The sequence below is a fragment of the Falco peregrinus genome, chromosome 2, assembly GCF_023634155.1.
Source record: "Falco peregrinus isolate bFalPer1 chromosome 2, bFalPer1.pri, whole genome shotgun sequence".
Taxonomy (NCBI): domain Eukaryota; kingdom Metazoa; phylum Chordata; class Aves; order Falconiformes; family Falconidae; genus Falco; species Falco peregrinus.
Genome location: NC_073722.1, coordinates 101,228,579 through 101,242,958, shown reverse-complemented (window position 1 = coordinate 101,242,958; position 14,380 = coordinate 101,228,579). Strand labels below are relative to the sequence as shown.

Below are 14,380 nucleotides of genomic sequence, written 5' to 3'. Positions count from 1 at the left end.
CGGGGAGGTAGGGCCGCGCCGCGATTGGCCGCCGCAGGGCGGGGGCGGGCGGGTAACGGGGCCACAAAATGGCGCTTCGCTCCCCGCCACTTACATAACGTGACCTTTCACCTCGCGCGCGGTGCAAGTCAGCTTGATGCGCCGGCGGGCGGGGCGAGGCGGCGCGATGGGCGGGCGGCATAGCCAATCGGGAGCCGGCAGTGTCGGCGACAGCCAGTAGGATGCCGGGGCGTCGGGGGCGGGCGCTGCGGGGCGGGAGGCAGGTTGGGGTGCGCGCGGCGCGGCTGGGCTCGCCGCCCGCCCGGGAGGGGGAGGGGAATCTCCCGCCATTTTTCAATCCTCCTGCCCGGGTCCCCGCCGGGGTCGTCGTGCGGATCTGCCGGCTCCGGCCGGGAACCCGTCTCGTCTCGGCATGGCGCCGCTGCTGGGCCGCAAGCCCTTCCCACTGGCCAAGCCGCTGCCGCCGGGGGAGCCGGGGGAGCGGTTCGTCATCCCCCACACGCAGGAGGCCTTCCGCACCCGCGAGTATCCGCCTGGCCTGGGGACGGGGCGCCGGAGGGGAGGGCTCTGGTGGGGCCGCTGTCACCCGCCGCGGCCGCCGGCCCCGGGCCGAGCGCCCTGCCGCGATACTGGCCCCTGCAGCAGCCCCGGCCCTCCCGGGGGGCGGCGGGGCGGAACAAAGCGCGGCGACCGGGGCCGCTCGGCCGCCCTGGCGCCGGCTTCCGGCGGGGGGCCCGGCTCAGCTGCCGCCGGGCTCGGCCCCGGCGCCGCTTAGTGCCTGGCGGGGGCCTGGCGTGGTTTAAAAGGCGGTTCCGGTCGAGGGGAGCGCGGCCGGGGAAGCGGGTCCCGTCGGGGCTGCCGGGCGCCGCGGGCACGGGCCGGTGTCGGCCGGGGAGCGCAGGACCGGTTCTGCGGGGTGCGGCGCCCGCTGGCGGGGTGTGCCCGGCGGGGAGGGGGGCGTTGGGACGGGGGGCTCCCACCGGGAGGACAGAACAGCGACAGAAGCAGGCTCTTGTGGAGAACCAGGGGTTTCGTTCTGGGTGTATGTTCTGGGCTGCTTTCGCATGAAAACCACTTAAAAAAAAAAAAAAAGTGATTCCACGAGAGTCGGCGTGTGACAGCCCCGGGGCTGCAGGAAGCGACAGGCCAGGCGGGCAGAGGCACGGGGTGTGCGGCCGCAGGGGCTGGAGGGGCAGGACTGCGCCTGTACCTGCAAACTGCTGCTGCAGGAGGCTGGTTTGTTGTCTGTGTTATAATGATCAAAATCTGGGGAATTAAGGACTGCAAGTGAGATGGAAATGAATGTATGAGATGGAAATGAATGTACCTCAGAGATCCAGGTGATGCACAGGACAAAGGGACTCCAGAACTTACACGGACCCCGATATTGGAGAGTGTCCTGTTACTTCAGCATGAAGAACAGCCACTGAAAGGCTTTAGGAATGGTTAGGTGGGCACTTATTCCTCTTTGAATGCTATCTGAGTGCAGATAGGCATTGCTGATGTATTTAGGCCAATAAAATGAGATTGGGTAGAGTGCTAGCTACTTGCTTTTTAACAGTATTTTAAATCGAAGCATTTAATCCAGCACTCAAAAACCTGCTGTTGTGGTGTGTGCAAACTGAAAGTAGCTCAGTCATCCATCTGATCAGGCAGAGACCTGTTCTGCCTTTCCTGTGAGGAGCAATCGGTGATCAAAGGCAGAGTAGCCTAGTTACTACTTTTGTAAAAGAGGATGTGGCTGTAAGGTTCATCTGCCTTCTAGGAACAGCAGAGAGGAGTTATGGAACAGCTTCTGAGAGTACCAGTCTGTTAGTATGGTTCTTGTGGATCCCTGAGTAGATGGGAGGGCATGTTTCTGCAGACACTTGGATGATATTAACATTTAAGGGAGAAAATGAATGGTTTTTCATCCCCAGAGGAGACTTAGCTGCAGGGTCAGAAGGAAAGAGGCAACCAATGCAAGCACTGAGGTTCTAGAGAGATGCTCTTCTTTTGGAGAAAGTACTTCATGGGGTGCTGTGGGAGGTGTTCAGCCTAACATGTTCTAGAAAGTTCATCTTGGCAGATAAGATGGTATGAAGCTAAAAAGAGAAACTAAGTAATGCTGGGTTTCTGTCTTGCTTTGTTGACTGTGTATAAGCTAGGCAAAAAGTGGAACAGAAAATTGCAAATGAGTCAGTACGTCGAAGGGAGATGTTACTGAAGGAAGACTTGAGTTTTTTTTGGTCACTGCAGTTTGTCTTGCATAGTGCAGAGGAATGGCTTTTGTGGGTGGGAACAGCCAACAGAGGGTGTGTGTCAGGAGGTACCGGAGTCTTCACCCAGAGCAGTACTTTATGTTGTTTATGCCAAGGCCTTGCAGAATATGATCCCCTGAACTTTTCTTTTTCCACCTTGAAAAACTGTTGATCAGCTCTTCCCCTAAAGAGTATTCAGATTTTTATACTGCACAGCTACAAATGAGGTGTTTGAAAGACAGAAAATGTTCTTAAGTCTTTTTTTTTTTTTTTTTTTTTCTCTTTTATGTGTGTGTGAAGATTTGCAGCTGGAGATTGGGATACTGTATATGAGGAGAGATGTCTGCCCCATGGGCATGTACTATGAAAGTCTGGCGGCAGTAGACAGATGGATAGACACGTCATCAGAGCTCAGGTGTTTCTTTGGGTGTGATATTTCTTTGTAGTTTTACATGGTTTCCTTTGTCTGCCAAATCCCCCCAAAACCTTTTAAGAGAAACCATGCCGTGTAGAGCCCGTTGCATCCTGGCAAAGCCTTGGGCTTCTTGTGTCTGCTTCAGAGTGAGCCTTGCTAATTGGGTGGGTATGGGGATGGGTGGATCGCTGGGCAGTTGGAGGTAGAGTCGTTCTTGCAGGAGCCCTGTAGGACCTGCTATGTGTGAGATGTCAGGGAAATGCTTCACATGTGGTATGGTCTTTGCCTGATTGGTGTCATCTCTGTGCCTGGTCTGTGGCACATGTACTGAGCATTTGATGTCTAGCAAGCACTGGATTTGTTTCCTGGTGAGCAGATAATCTCTTCCGTTAGTGTGTGGGACTGTGGCAGCATGTGCTGGGCCGTGCCGGCTGTGGTTTGGAAAACGGCACTAACAGCTCAAGAGAGATGCTCGGTTCAGAGAACTGACCAGTCTGGGCTGGCAAGGAGGGGACTCTTTCAGCCAAAGCTTTCCTGCAACCATCAGTGTATGGTTTTGGGAAGCTGTGTTGCTGTCCTGCCCATATAAAAGCTTGCTGTCTGTCTCTAGTTAGTGGTTTTGTATGGTTTTGTATTACTACTTAATAGTAGTCTTGTGCAGTAGTTAGCTTGTTTACTTTTAAACATTTTTCTTTAGAAGGGTCCCTTGCTTTTATTGTAACTTAGTATTCTGCCTTTCAGCATTAAGTGATCTTCAGTGTGATGCAAACAAATGTGATGTATTAACTGTCACACAGTGGGTAGTCAGCTGCTTAATTTGTGTGTTATTCATGGCTTTTTGGGGATTATTCACAAGTAACTGGTATGCAGGGTTTGTTATTTATTATTGTGTTGGGAATTTGTGGCAATGGCAGCTCTAGCTGTGTAGAGAGAAGGGTTGGTTGTGGCATACCAGTAAGCCCTCACTTGTAGTCCTGAATCAGACCTGCTGAACAGTCTGAGATTTCTTGGGTTAGTTTCCAGTCTGAGTGGAAAGGACAAATAGCGTATGGGTAGTGGAAAGTTTGAGCTATAGTAAACTTTGCAAAAACATCCTCCTTTATTTTGACTTTGTGCTGGCTCCAGGATTTCAATGCAGAACCTGGCTTAGGAGCTTGTGGCAGAGCACAAAAGGCAGGGTGGGCACTGTAGGCATGAGTCTCAAGCACTGGTTAAGGAATGTGTCTAGGGGTCAATGTTAGATGAACTGACTAGCTGTAATCGGAACTAAATTGCAATTGAGAGGCAGAGTGGAGCTGGACAGGGAAATAGCTATACCTGCTGCTTTTATGTTTGCTGTTGATCTGAAAAATGTGTCCTGATATGGTGCGATTAAGCTTGTTCTCATAGGTGTGTACAAGGAGGGGGAAATTATCAGCGAAAATTCTCATGGATCTTCCTGTCAGCATGGGAAATGGTGTTGGGAAGAAGGCTTATCTTTCAATTATTTTTCAACTGGAGACAGGCATTTACGCGTTGTCCTGGCTGGAAGGAAAGGGAGGTTCTCACACACAGAGAGAAAAGAAAGTTGATAAATGTAGGAGTGAAGTAGACCATAGTTTATTTCCCAGCCATATCTCAAATATTTGTTTAAGGGTTCAGGACATACAGTCCAACTATAAGAAGTGTGTCTTTCCTTTAGCACTTGTGTTGTGGCAGCTGTGAGTCCTTTGTATGTAGGTGATGTCCCTGGATGTGCAGAGGGAAGGCCTAGTGGGTAGTGAAGCTGGGGCTGCTGAATGAAGCTGAAGGCTGCTGTTGCTCATATGTTTAGGCTCCTGTCTGTGAGAACTGAATTTGGTTTTAACTCTTGTTTTTGTGGGAAACGCATAGGAAGGCATAGTATTATGGTTGCAATTTAGTCATTATTAAAGTGGTTAATTGCTGTAAATTCAAGGAGGACTCCAGGTTTCTTGTTTGATTCCTCCCAGCTCAGTATTGCTACAAAAATTTGTTAAAAAAGTACTTCTGGTCTGGTCAGCGGTGCTGTGCAGATGAGTTCCTCCGCAGGCTGTGGTTGCTCCTTGCCACTGCCTCACCTGCCTCTGCCCTCTAGCCCTACTTGTTTCTGTGGAAACTTAAGCATCTTTGAAACCTCAAGGAGGGGTAAGAATTGGCCAGAGGGCTCAAAACTTAGTTGGGTGATGGCTTTGCAGCAGATGAGCAGTCTGATGAGCACGAGACTCCACAAGCAGGGCAACCTGGGGAACCACAGGATTTCTCTTTTTGGGTTTTAAGGCCTGCTCCAGGCAGAGGGAATTCTGTCCTTAGTGGTAGCCTTGTCTGGAGATGGCTCTGTTCTTGGCTTATGTTCTTGCATGGCAGCAGTTGCTGTGGCTGTAAGATACTTGTATATCAACATCCACAGTGCAGCTTCTGTACCTTGTTGCGCTTTACCTTGGGACTGTGAAGAAATGTCCAAGAAAACTTTGCTGGAGTGTTAATTTGGCTTCCTAATAGAAATTAAAAAAAAAAAAATTGCACTAAAATTGTCTTGAAAGACAAAGCATATGCAGGATATGATGAGCAATTTGCTGTGGCTGGTGGTTCTGCCTTTGCAGGAGTGTGGAGAATCTACTTGTTCCCACAGAGACTCTTCTAATTAGCACTTGTGCTGTAGCGGGCTGAGCTGTTGTAGTTGTTGCAAGTATGCTTTGTGTTCTCTACTTTTCTGCTGGAGAGTGTGCTGCGGGAAAAGGGAAGGATGCTTTTCCTGCCTCTTTCATAATTTCTCCACTTAAATTACCATCAATAAGCATATGGCAACTTAAGCAGGCTGCAGTGGGGTAATTTGGTATGGGTTTACACTGTGCTAGCTTTTCTAGTAATTGTGCCTGTACGTGTTTTATCTATAGAAAGTATGAAGTAGCTTATATCTGTTTACACTGACAGTTAATTACTGCCTAGGCAGAATGGGTAGAGCACAGCCCCAGATGCTTACAACAGAGTAGCTAATGCTCTAATTCATAATGCTGTCTGTACTGCCGTGACTTGCCTGTGCACCCGTTAATCCTAATGGCCAGAATAACTTAACCTTGAGGCTGATTGTGATATGGGAAGCAGGTGATGCAGCTGGTGAGAAAGATCCTCATGTTGTGCTAATGCAGGAGGTTGCTCTTGTTGGAAGCCAAAGGAAAGCTACTGGCCTTTCTAGTGATTTCAGTTTCAAAGCTTTTGGGGTTTTTTTGCTCAAAAGATTAGGGATATTGGGTAGATTGGTAATTTGCACCTAATGTTTTATACCACCCTAAGGCATTAGTACTAGTAGTTTCCCAACAGTTATTGTCGAGCATTTAGTGGCAGTCCATGCTGTGTTTCCTGCGTGTGCCTGTGATATTTTGTGCTGTTTTCCAATGAATCAGAGTGGAAAAGCTGAAAAGTAACTTAGCACTGCCACAAAATGTTCAGCCGTATGTATTCCTTGTGTGCAGTTCAGCTGATGGTGGTGTGGCACCTTCTGTATGCCCGTGCTGGACAGGATGGGCACTTAAGCTGCAGAAAGCTCCAGTGCATCCTGGTCTGAAAACCGATCGGATTTAACACAGCTTCTTCACGGTAGACACAGGGTCAAACTGTACTGTAGTGATCTTCAGCCTTTGAGCACTCCACTAGTAAGGGTTTAATTGAATTTGTCTTCTGCTACTGTGGTTATGCTTTTCACTGCATAAATCCTGTTTTCCTGAGCTGCCACTTCTACAGAGAGTATGAAGCACGTTTAGAGAGGTACAGCGAACGAATATGGACGTGCAAAAGCACAGGAAGCAGCCAGCTGACGCACAAAGAGGCTTGGGAGGAGGAGCAGGAAGTTGCTGAGCTGTGAGTACCAGTGAAGAAATTGCTATGTGTCTGTCTTTAGGCATTGGGGCAGAAGAATGGACTTGGGAATGATATGCGATTGCTAGTTTATGAGGCGAGGTAAGTAGCTTTTTACTGGCTCTAAGTAGATCTGGGGATTCTGGAGTTCAAAACAAAGTCCAAATTTGATGCCATCACTAGTGCAGTTGAATAATGTACTTTAGTGCTGAATCTTGGTATTACTTGAACAGAATAGTTCAGCATATGGTACTTGGCATATTTTAAAGCCCCTTAAATAATGGGAGTTTTTCAGAGAGGGGAAAAAAAATAAATCTTGAAGGGGCTAAAGTAAAAATACAGTAAAAAGGGTCCGTTGGAAGTGTTTCACATCAACCCAGGTCCACAGCTGTAATTATTTTTTCCAGATCTGCACTGGAATAGATTGTTATACTAAAAAAAACCACCAACACTTTGGAGGGAGATTCTGGGGATCTGCTCTACTTGAAACAACAAAGAATAAAGGGAAACAAGCAAGAGTCGTTACTCTTTTCAGACCACCAGTGTTCCTCTGGGCTGCCATTTCCCTGACCTCCCCTCTGGCACATGGCACGGGCCCTGAATCCTTGGTTGAGATCCAGCATGACCCGTGCCATAGAAGTGAATTTTCTGCAAAGGTGCAAGTCCTTGGCTCAACCAGCATATATAACTAACTTTGTGATTACCAAAATGTGGGAATTATGCCAAACAAATGGCATGTTTCTGTTCTGTGAACTGATGACTTGGACTTCTGTGACTGGGTTTTTTTTTCCCTGGGTTTAAACTGGGGAGATTGTCAGCAGTACTGCCTAAGAGGTGCAGTTTTCTGCTGCCTTTCTTTCATGAAGAATCCACATTTCTGGTTCATTGACAGGACTTAATAGCCTTAGCCTAAGGAGAAATTCATCACATCCTTAAAGGCAACAAATAATGAACGTATTTGCTAGTAGTCCTAATTTCTATGAGGCTGAAGTACTACTGTCTTCAATCTTTCTTCTCTAGTGTTGTTGTTTGAGCAGAGGGTGCAGAGCCAGCTTCATAAACTGATAATCCTGTTTCAAAAACCACTGGTCTAGTGCCACTTGCTTCTGGTTAAAAATGTTATGTTAGTTGACTGCTTCTGAAAACATTAAGAAATGTAAATGAAATATAAATGCAAGATTTCTCAATAGTAAGTTTAGCTATAGTCTCTCTAAATGGGGGGGGGGGGGGGGGGAAGACTGTGAAATGAGGTTTTGGGCTTGTTTCTTTGAAATGGGATTAAAAGTTTCCCAGGCTGTTCTGGAAAAATGGAGTATTTTGTTCCTCCTTAGAGTAACTGGAAAAGAACTTTACTTTTTAGTCAGAAACCTTTGTGCAATATATTTCTTAGTACTCCTGTCAGCTAACTGACCTGATCTTTTAGGAAACTGGTCAGGTAAATTTGTAACAGTCCTTTCTCTTCCTTGAATGAAAAAGTTTGAAGATCATGATATGGTGAAACATACAAAATATTTTGGTCTAGAAAGATAATTTGATTGTGCAAACCTGCTGCTGTCTTCTTTACTGTGTTAGCAGTCTGTTTGGGGAGAAAGAAATGCTAAATGTTCATCAGCGTAGTGTTATTGTTGGAAGCACAAATCTTGAAGTAACAAGCCCCAGAATAATGGCATGGTCTTGGTATATATTTAACATCTAATAGAGAGGCAGTAATAACCAGCAAGAAAGGGGTCACCATCAGTGCTGCTCTTCCAGAATGCTTTATAGTGTTCCTTCTGGGAAGGACAAGTACAATTTATATTGTCATGCCAATTAACACTTGGGGGGGGGGGGGGGGGGGGGGGAAGTTGGGGGGATGGGCAGCAAAAAGCCCTTGGATGTTTGCATGCTAATGTGGCATCTGCCTCAAACATTGTTCTGGCTGTTAAATGTTCCCAGAATTGTGAAATGGGAGGCTACTTTGCATTTTGGCTTTTATTCCCTGAATATTGAAAACTTCTTACATGCTTGTTCAGCTTGAAGGAGGAGTTCCCCATCTGGTATGAGAAACTGGTACTGGAAATAGTCCACCACAACACTGTATCTTTGGAAAAGTTGGTGGATGCAGCTTGGCTGGAGATCATGACCAAATTTGCAGTGGGAGAAGAGTGTGACTTTGAGGTAAGGATCTGTTTTCCATTTTATCCTGTGCTTTTGCACAGAGTTAATTTTGGGTATGTAAAGGTAGGAGATGGGAAGAATAGATTAGCCACTTACATTATCAGCAAGATGGTGAGAATTTATTTTCTTTAGAATCTCAGTGACAGCACTTGCTTTTGAATGCAAAATGGTTCTGTAAGCAGAGGCACATGGATGACCCATACCGATAGCAACAGAAAAATTACTGATCTGTTTGTGTGCATGGGGAAGTAGAGATACTTGTTTTACTGCTTAAATGTGTCGTGGTCTATGTATATATTTAAATATATAAAAATACATATTTAGTTAAAATAAGTTAAAAATTATCTCTCGTAATCTTTTCACCTAAGGTTTTCCCAGGGGAAAGTAGTCTTAAACTAATGTAGCTTGAAGTCAACTGCTTACAAATCTCTAACAATGCTCTAATAATGAGAAAATTCTATGCAGAACTGGGAATAATGAAGAAAACCTAAACTTATTAAAAATAATGGAAAATTTTTAAATGTCCTCTGTTAGCAATCTGTTTAGGACATACTCTCTCAGCTGGGGCTGCTGAGAGAGCATGCTTGCACCTTGCATGCACATTCTTCCCTTAGTCTAAGAAAGCAGCATTATTAAACGCTGGAAAAATTTGTGGACTGGCAGTTCTCTCTTCCTTAGCAATTTGCATAGAACTTCTAGGTAGGAGTAGTAGAAAGAAATCGTGTAACTGTTTCATGAGAGAGGGATCATGAGCCTCTCTGAAGGAGGATGTCAATTAAGTGTTTTGCCACATTGTGGTTAGTAGGTCATCAGCTGCTTTGTTTTCCTTCCTCTTAGTGTTAAAGCTCATTAGTTCACATCACTTGCTCGGGTTCAGTTTTCATTGATACTTCCATGCAGGTTGGTAAGGAGAAAGTGTTGCCTGTGAAAGTTGTGAAAATACATCCCCTGGAGAAAGTTGATGAAGAGGCATCAGAAAAGAAATCTGATGGAGCCTGTGATTCCCCATCGAGTGACAAGGAGAACTCCGGCCAGGCAGCCCAGGACAATCAGAAGGAAGCTATCCTGAAGGAGGATGAAAACAGGAGGGAATGTATAAGTAAGTAGTAGGACAGCATGCCAGTAGGTAGCACCTGGAAGTGAGTGTTTGAACCTACGTATGTCTTGGGCCTGGGCTGTCAGTATTGTATGTGTTGTTTAAACAGCGTTACGTAGCAAAAATTCTGAAATGGTCATCGTTAGTGGTGCAGCTCTGGCATCAGTGCTGTTGGCATTCAACTATTCTTGCCTGGTTTAAAGCAGAAAACCTGCTGTCATTCTAAGACAGGGGTCCTCAAACTACGGCCAGTGGGCCGGATACAGCCCTCCAGGGTCCTCAATCCGGGCCCCCTTATTTACAGAACCCCCTGCCAGGGGTTGGGGGGGAAACCAAGCAGCCGCAGATGACTGCCTGCCACTTCATCCGGGCGCTGACCTCCTGTTCAAAAAGTTTGAGGACCCCTGTTCTAAGGTGTAATACCAAAAGCTATGCATGAAACTTATAAGCTTCAAAAGGTATAACAAGTATATTTAGAAAAAAAAGAGGAGGGGGGAACAGCAAAGCCTCATACAGAATCATAAAGTTCTAATGTGGCATTCATCCTCAGAACAAATATCTCTGGTTCTAAATCCTGTTGCTCTGCAGTCAGAGACAAGCTCTTAATTCTTTCATATGCCCAGCTGACATAAAAACTAAGGTGTTTTTTTTTTTTTTAATTTTGGTTTATCCCCTTTCCAATTTTCAAGTGCCAAGACAAAATTAGTGCAGAAAAATACATACAAATTTTTTTCTAAGGGTTCAAAATAAAGTATGCTTTGAAACATTGTTCCCTCTTTCATATCTGTTCTCCCTTGCTGCAGAACTAAACAGTGGATGTCCAGGGCTTTTCTTGACTCTGAGAAGGTACTGTTAAAAGAGAGAAAAGAAAAAAAAAAAATTGGTTTAGTGTCCTGTGTAACTTCTTAAAAATGGAATTAGAGGAGTCTTTGCAAGATATTTCAAAAAGTGTTTTCAAGCAAACAAAAAAAACCCCAACCCCACAGCATAGCTCTAATCTGGATAGCTTAATTTTAAAGGCACATAAATGTAATCATTGATCACATTTGTAAATAGCCGCTCCGACATCTGGGGAAGGTGTATATATAACCTCCTCTAACATGGGGAAGAGGAAAATCAGAAAACAGCCCAGCAAGTGATTAGCGAAGTCAGGAGAGGAAAACAAGTCTTACCAAGCTCTAGTCCTGGCTAGCCCCAAGCTTAGTAGTTGTCAGCTGTTTCTGATTGGCACTGGGAAAAGTTATGAGCTGTTTTGATTTCAAGGTGGTGCTCTGTATAACCAGGAAGGAAAAAAGTGTTGTAGAAACAATCTGGCTTTATACTCACCCTTTGAAACAGTAGCAGTGCTTGGAGACTTGAGAGGAACTAATGTATGATGCCTTTTTTGTTTGGTTGGTTTTTAGTGGGTTTCTTAATTTGTTTTGTTAATCAATGGTAGTCCTCTCAAACTACCTCATAAAGGGCATGGGAAGTACCTTTTACTTTAAAAATGTTCATTTACCAAATTTACAGTAGCATTTTTGGGCTTGGGTATTTATAAAATCTACCATAATATTTAATTTATTGGTGTGCAGTATTCTAACCAGCTGTGTTCAGCTGCGCTTACTGACATTGTGGGTATAGCACTCTGAGATTGGAAGATACTGCAGGACTGGGGATTCCTGCACCTTTTCCAGTGTCTGACTCAGCTGGTTACCTGGCCTGTGTTCAGTTGCCTCTGTAAACTAGGACTGTCTTACCCTTTCTGTAGAAGATGAAACTCAACACTTTCAATCAAAGATGCTAGCAGTCGTAACGTAATCAGTAAAAGCAATAAGCAGTTACTCAGTTACTCTTTTTTTCCTTGTACATGTGTATTTATTAAAAAGATGTTATTGCTAATGCTTTTATATTCCAAGTTATAATAGAACATAGCTTTATAGTAAACTCATTAGTGAATCTATATTCCAGAGTCCATTAAAATTTGTTGTGTTGATGCAGCATACCACAGCATTAGTGAAGGCTTGCTTTCATTTAATAAGTTCAGGCCCTGAATTGCACGTGCAGGAGACTGTAGAGTATCTGGAGGTACTCGGCAACACTTACTTTGCATACTTGACCACTGGTAATGTGGGTTGAGGTCACTATGCAAGAGTGAGCGTTTAGAAACAGTCAGGGGCTTTGCAGAGCAGTGTGTGACGTAAGAGCTGTACCTTTCTGCACACACGAGGGGGCAGAGTTAACCTTTGCATTTTTACTAATACTTATGTCAAAACTTGCTGATTTCGTTGGAGGAAAGAAGGGGTAGAGAGTGAGCTTTGGTCTCTCTGGTTAGGAGTCTGCTGTGCTTCAAAAGCTAAAAATAAGGCTTTATACCCAGTTTTGTTGCATCGTATTTGCAGTCTGAAGTGCCCTTGTATTCTTAGTTGCTTAGGGAGCGAACTCTGGGAAATCTGCAGAGGTGAGGAAGGGCTAGTTTTTCCTGCAAATGGGTGGTGAACTGCTGCAGGTAGGTTCTACAGCTTGAGCCGTACTTGGAACTAATACTGTTTTGGAAAATCCACAGTAAGTGGTGAAGAGGAGGAGACAACAACAGCACAGCTGCTTCATGAGGTTCCAGTAGCGTAGTGAATGTAAGTTTTATTACAGTGCAATGCAACAACCAAGAAGCATGCTTTTTGTAAAATAACTTTAGGAAGGAATGTATAGTTTCTTTCCCTGCCCCCAAGTATCCAGGTGCTGTTTGATAAAATTCAATGTAGTCATCCCTATTTCTAGAATCTAGAAAGTAAATCGCAAAGGGGAGTGGTTACAGGCTTGTTGCAGAGGCAGCAGTGTAACAGAGTCCTTTAAAGTCAGAGCTGGGAGTAAGCAACACATTGTTATTTTTTACATACAAACTTGCTGTGTTTGTATGTAGATCCAGAAAAGACAACATTCAGCTGCTTGAAGGACATTGAGGCAGATCTTTTACAGAGCTTGAAATGTCTTGTATGTGACTTCAGTTGTGCTGTTGAGCAGAAAAATGTAGTTCAGTATTTGTGAACTTACCAAGATTTTTTTAATACAAATGTGGAACCAAAGCTGGCAAAAGTTATGTCTCGGCCTGACTTGCAATGAGAGAGTTCGTCTCCTTTCATGCGTGCTATCATTGTTAAAAAATTCAGGGGGTTTTATTTTGAAGAAAAACTTCTATAATGTGTGATGCTTGGAGCAGAGGATTCTACATTGCATTGTCTGAAATGTGGTCAGTAGCTGCTCACTTAGAAATACGGTACAGTGAGCTTGTAGCATCTGTGATCTGCTCCCTAGGTGGCTGATTTTGGAAGGCTGGGGAGGTGTGGGGCAGAACTTGGTTTTCTACCATGTAAGCTGTAATGCTGCTGAAGTTTAAATGCTATAGGGATTACAATATGATAATTTAAAAAAATATCTATATATTTTAAAGTCTGACTTAGGTCTAGGATCTACTTGTATTCTGCCTGTACTTAGATAATTATTCTCACCTATCATGCTTACTTTAGTGTTTTCTTTGAGTCATAGCCACAAACAAAAACATTGGGGGAATCTCTTCAGTAAGCCTGGATTTTGTCTTAAATTACTCAGTTTGCAAATGTTAATCTAGAAATAACAGTCTCAACACCAGCTGGCAAGAAGATATGATGCCTTTCTACTCCTTCCGTTACATCACTCTTGAGAATAAAAAGACTGGTTGTATAAGTATGCTTAAAATCTCCAGCTAAACCAGCCCATACACGTAGGGCTCATAACTGTAAAATGCTTAACGACCACCAAAGTTAAATGATCTTAAAAGTTACATTAATTTAGAGTCCGTAATTTCTGCAGTAGAATTATTTCAAGTATGGCATGGCAGAAACAGCTAGGGCTCTCGGCAGAAGCACCCTAAGCAGGTTACTGTCTCCCTTGCACAAATTTTATAGACATTTTCTCCCTTTGCATAGGTAGTGCAGCTTACCATCTGTAAAGAGATGGGTTTAAATACTGCAAGTGGTCCTTTATACTCCTTGAAGATAAGTGTTACCTCTTACTTCAGAACAGTGTAGGGACTCTGTTCCCAGCCTGCATCTTCAGGATATTTGTAAAACCTGATCGGGGATTTTTTCATGATGTTCTAGTTTAACCAAACACTATAGAGATGGCAAGGGGTGAGGTTTCCAGTCCAGTGATAGTCTGGATTCTTTAAATATTATTTTTTGGACTCTAATACTAAGGCACTTAATGTCTTACTTTGCTTTATCAGACGATCGAGCACGTAGGTCTCCTCGGAAGCTTCCCACATCTTTGAAGAAGGAAGAAAGGAAGTGGGTTCCGCCTAAATTCCTGCCACACAAATATGATGTCAAGCTGAAAAATGAAGATAAGGTAATTTTTTTGCTTGAATCCTTTTTATTAGAACAGGAATATGCAAGTTTAATTAAATGATCGCTATTGGTGTGTCTATACAGCACAATGTGGTACTTCCTGCTGGAGTCATAGTACTGGAAGCAGGGTGGCTGTAGCTGACGGTGAGGCTGACTGGGCTGGTGGTTTCTGTGTATAATTGGGTTTTGTGTGTGGGAACACCTGACGGTTCCCTGGTACCACATGCTGAGTTACAGTGCTGCAGTAGCTTTAAAGCGG

At 44.5% G+C, this 14,380-nt stretch overlaps 1 protein-coding gene across 3 annotated transcripts in view; it reads left to right on the top strand.

Moving 5' to 3' along the window:
- Positions 1-261: 261 nt before the first annotated feature.
- Positions 262-14,380, top strand: part of BAZ1B (bromodomain adjacent to zinc finger domain 1B) — a 50,558-nt gene continuing 36,439 nt past the window's right edge. For 2 of the 3 annotated variants that reach the window (XM_055794621.1, XM_055794620.1), the window contains exons 1-5: positions 263-525; positions 6,394-6,510; positions 8,520-8,664; positions 9,565-9,763; positions 14,001-14,122. In XM_055794621.1, the coding sequence (XP_055650596.1) occupies positions 413-525; positions 6,394-6,510; positions 8,520-8,664; positions 9,565-9,763; positions 14,001-14,122 (696 nt within the window). In that variant the 5' untranslated portion in view covers positions 263-412. Of the gene's footprint in view, positions 526-6,393; positions 6,511-8,519; positions 8,665-9,564; positions 9,764-14,000; positions 14,123-14,380 lie in introns of all 3 variants that reach the window. The other variant, XM_055794622.1, reaches the window with a different exon arrangement.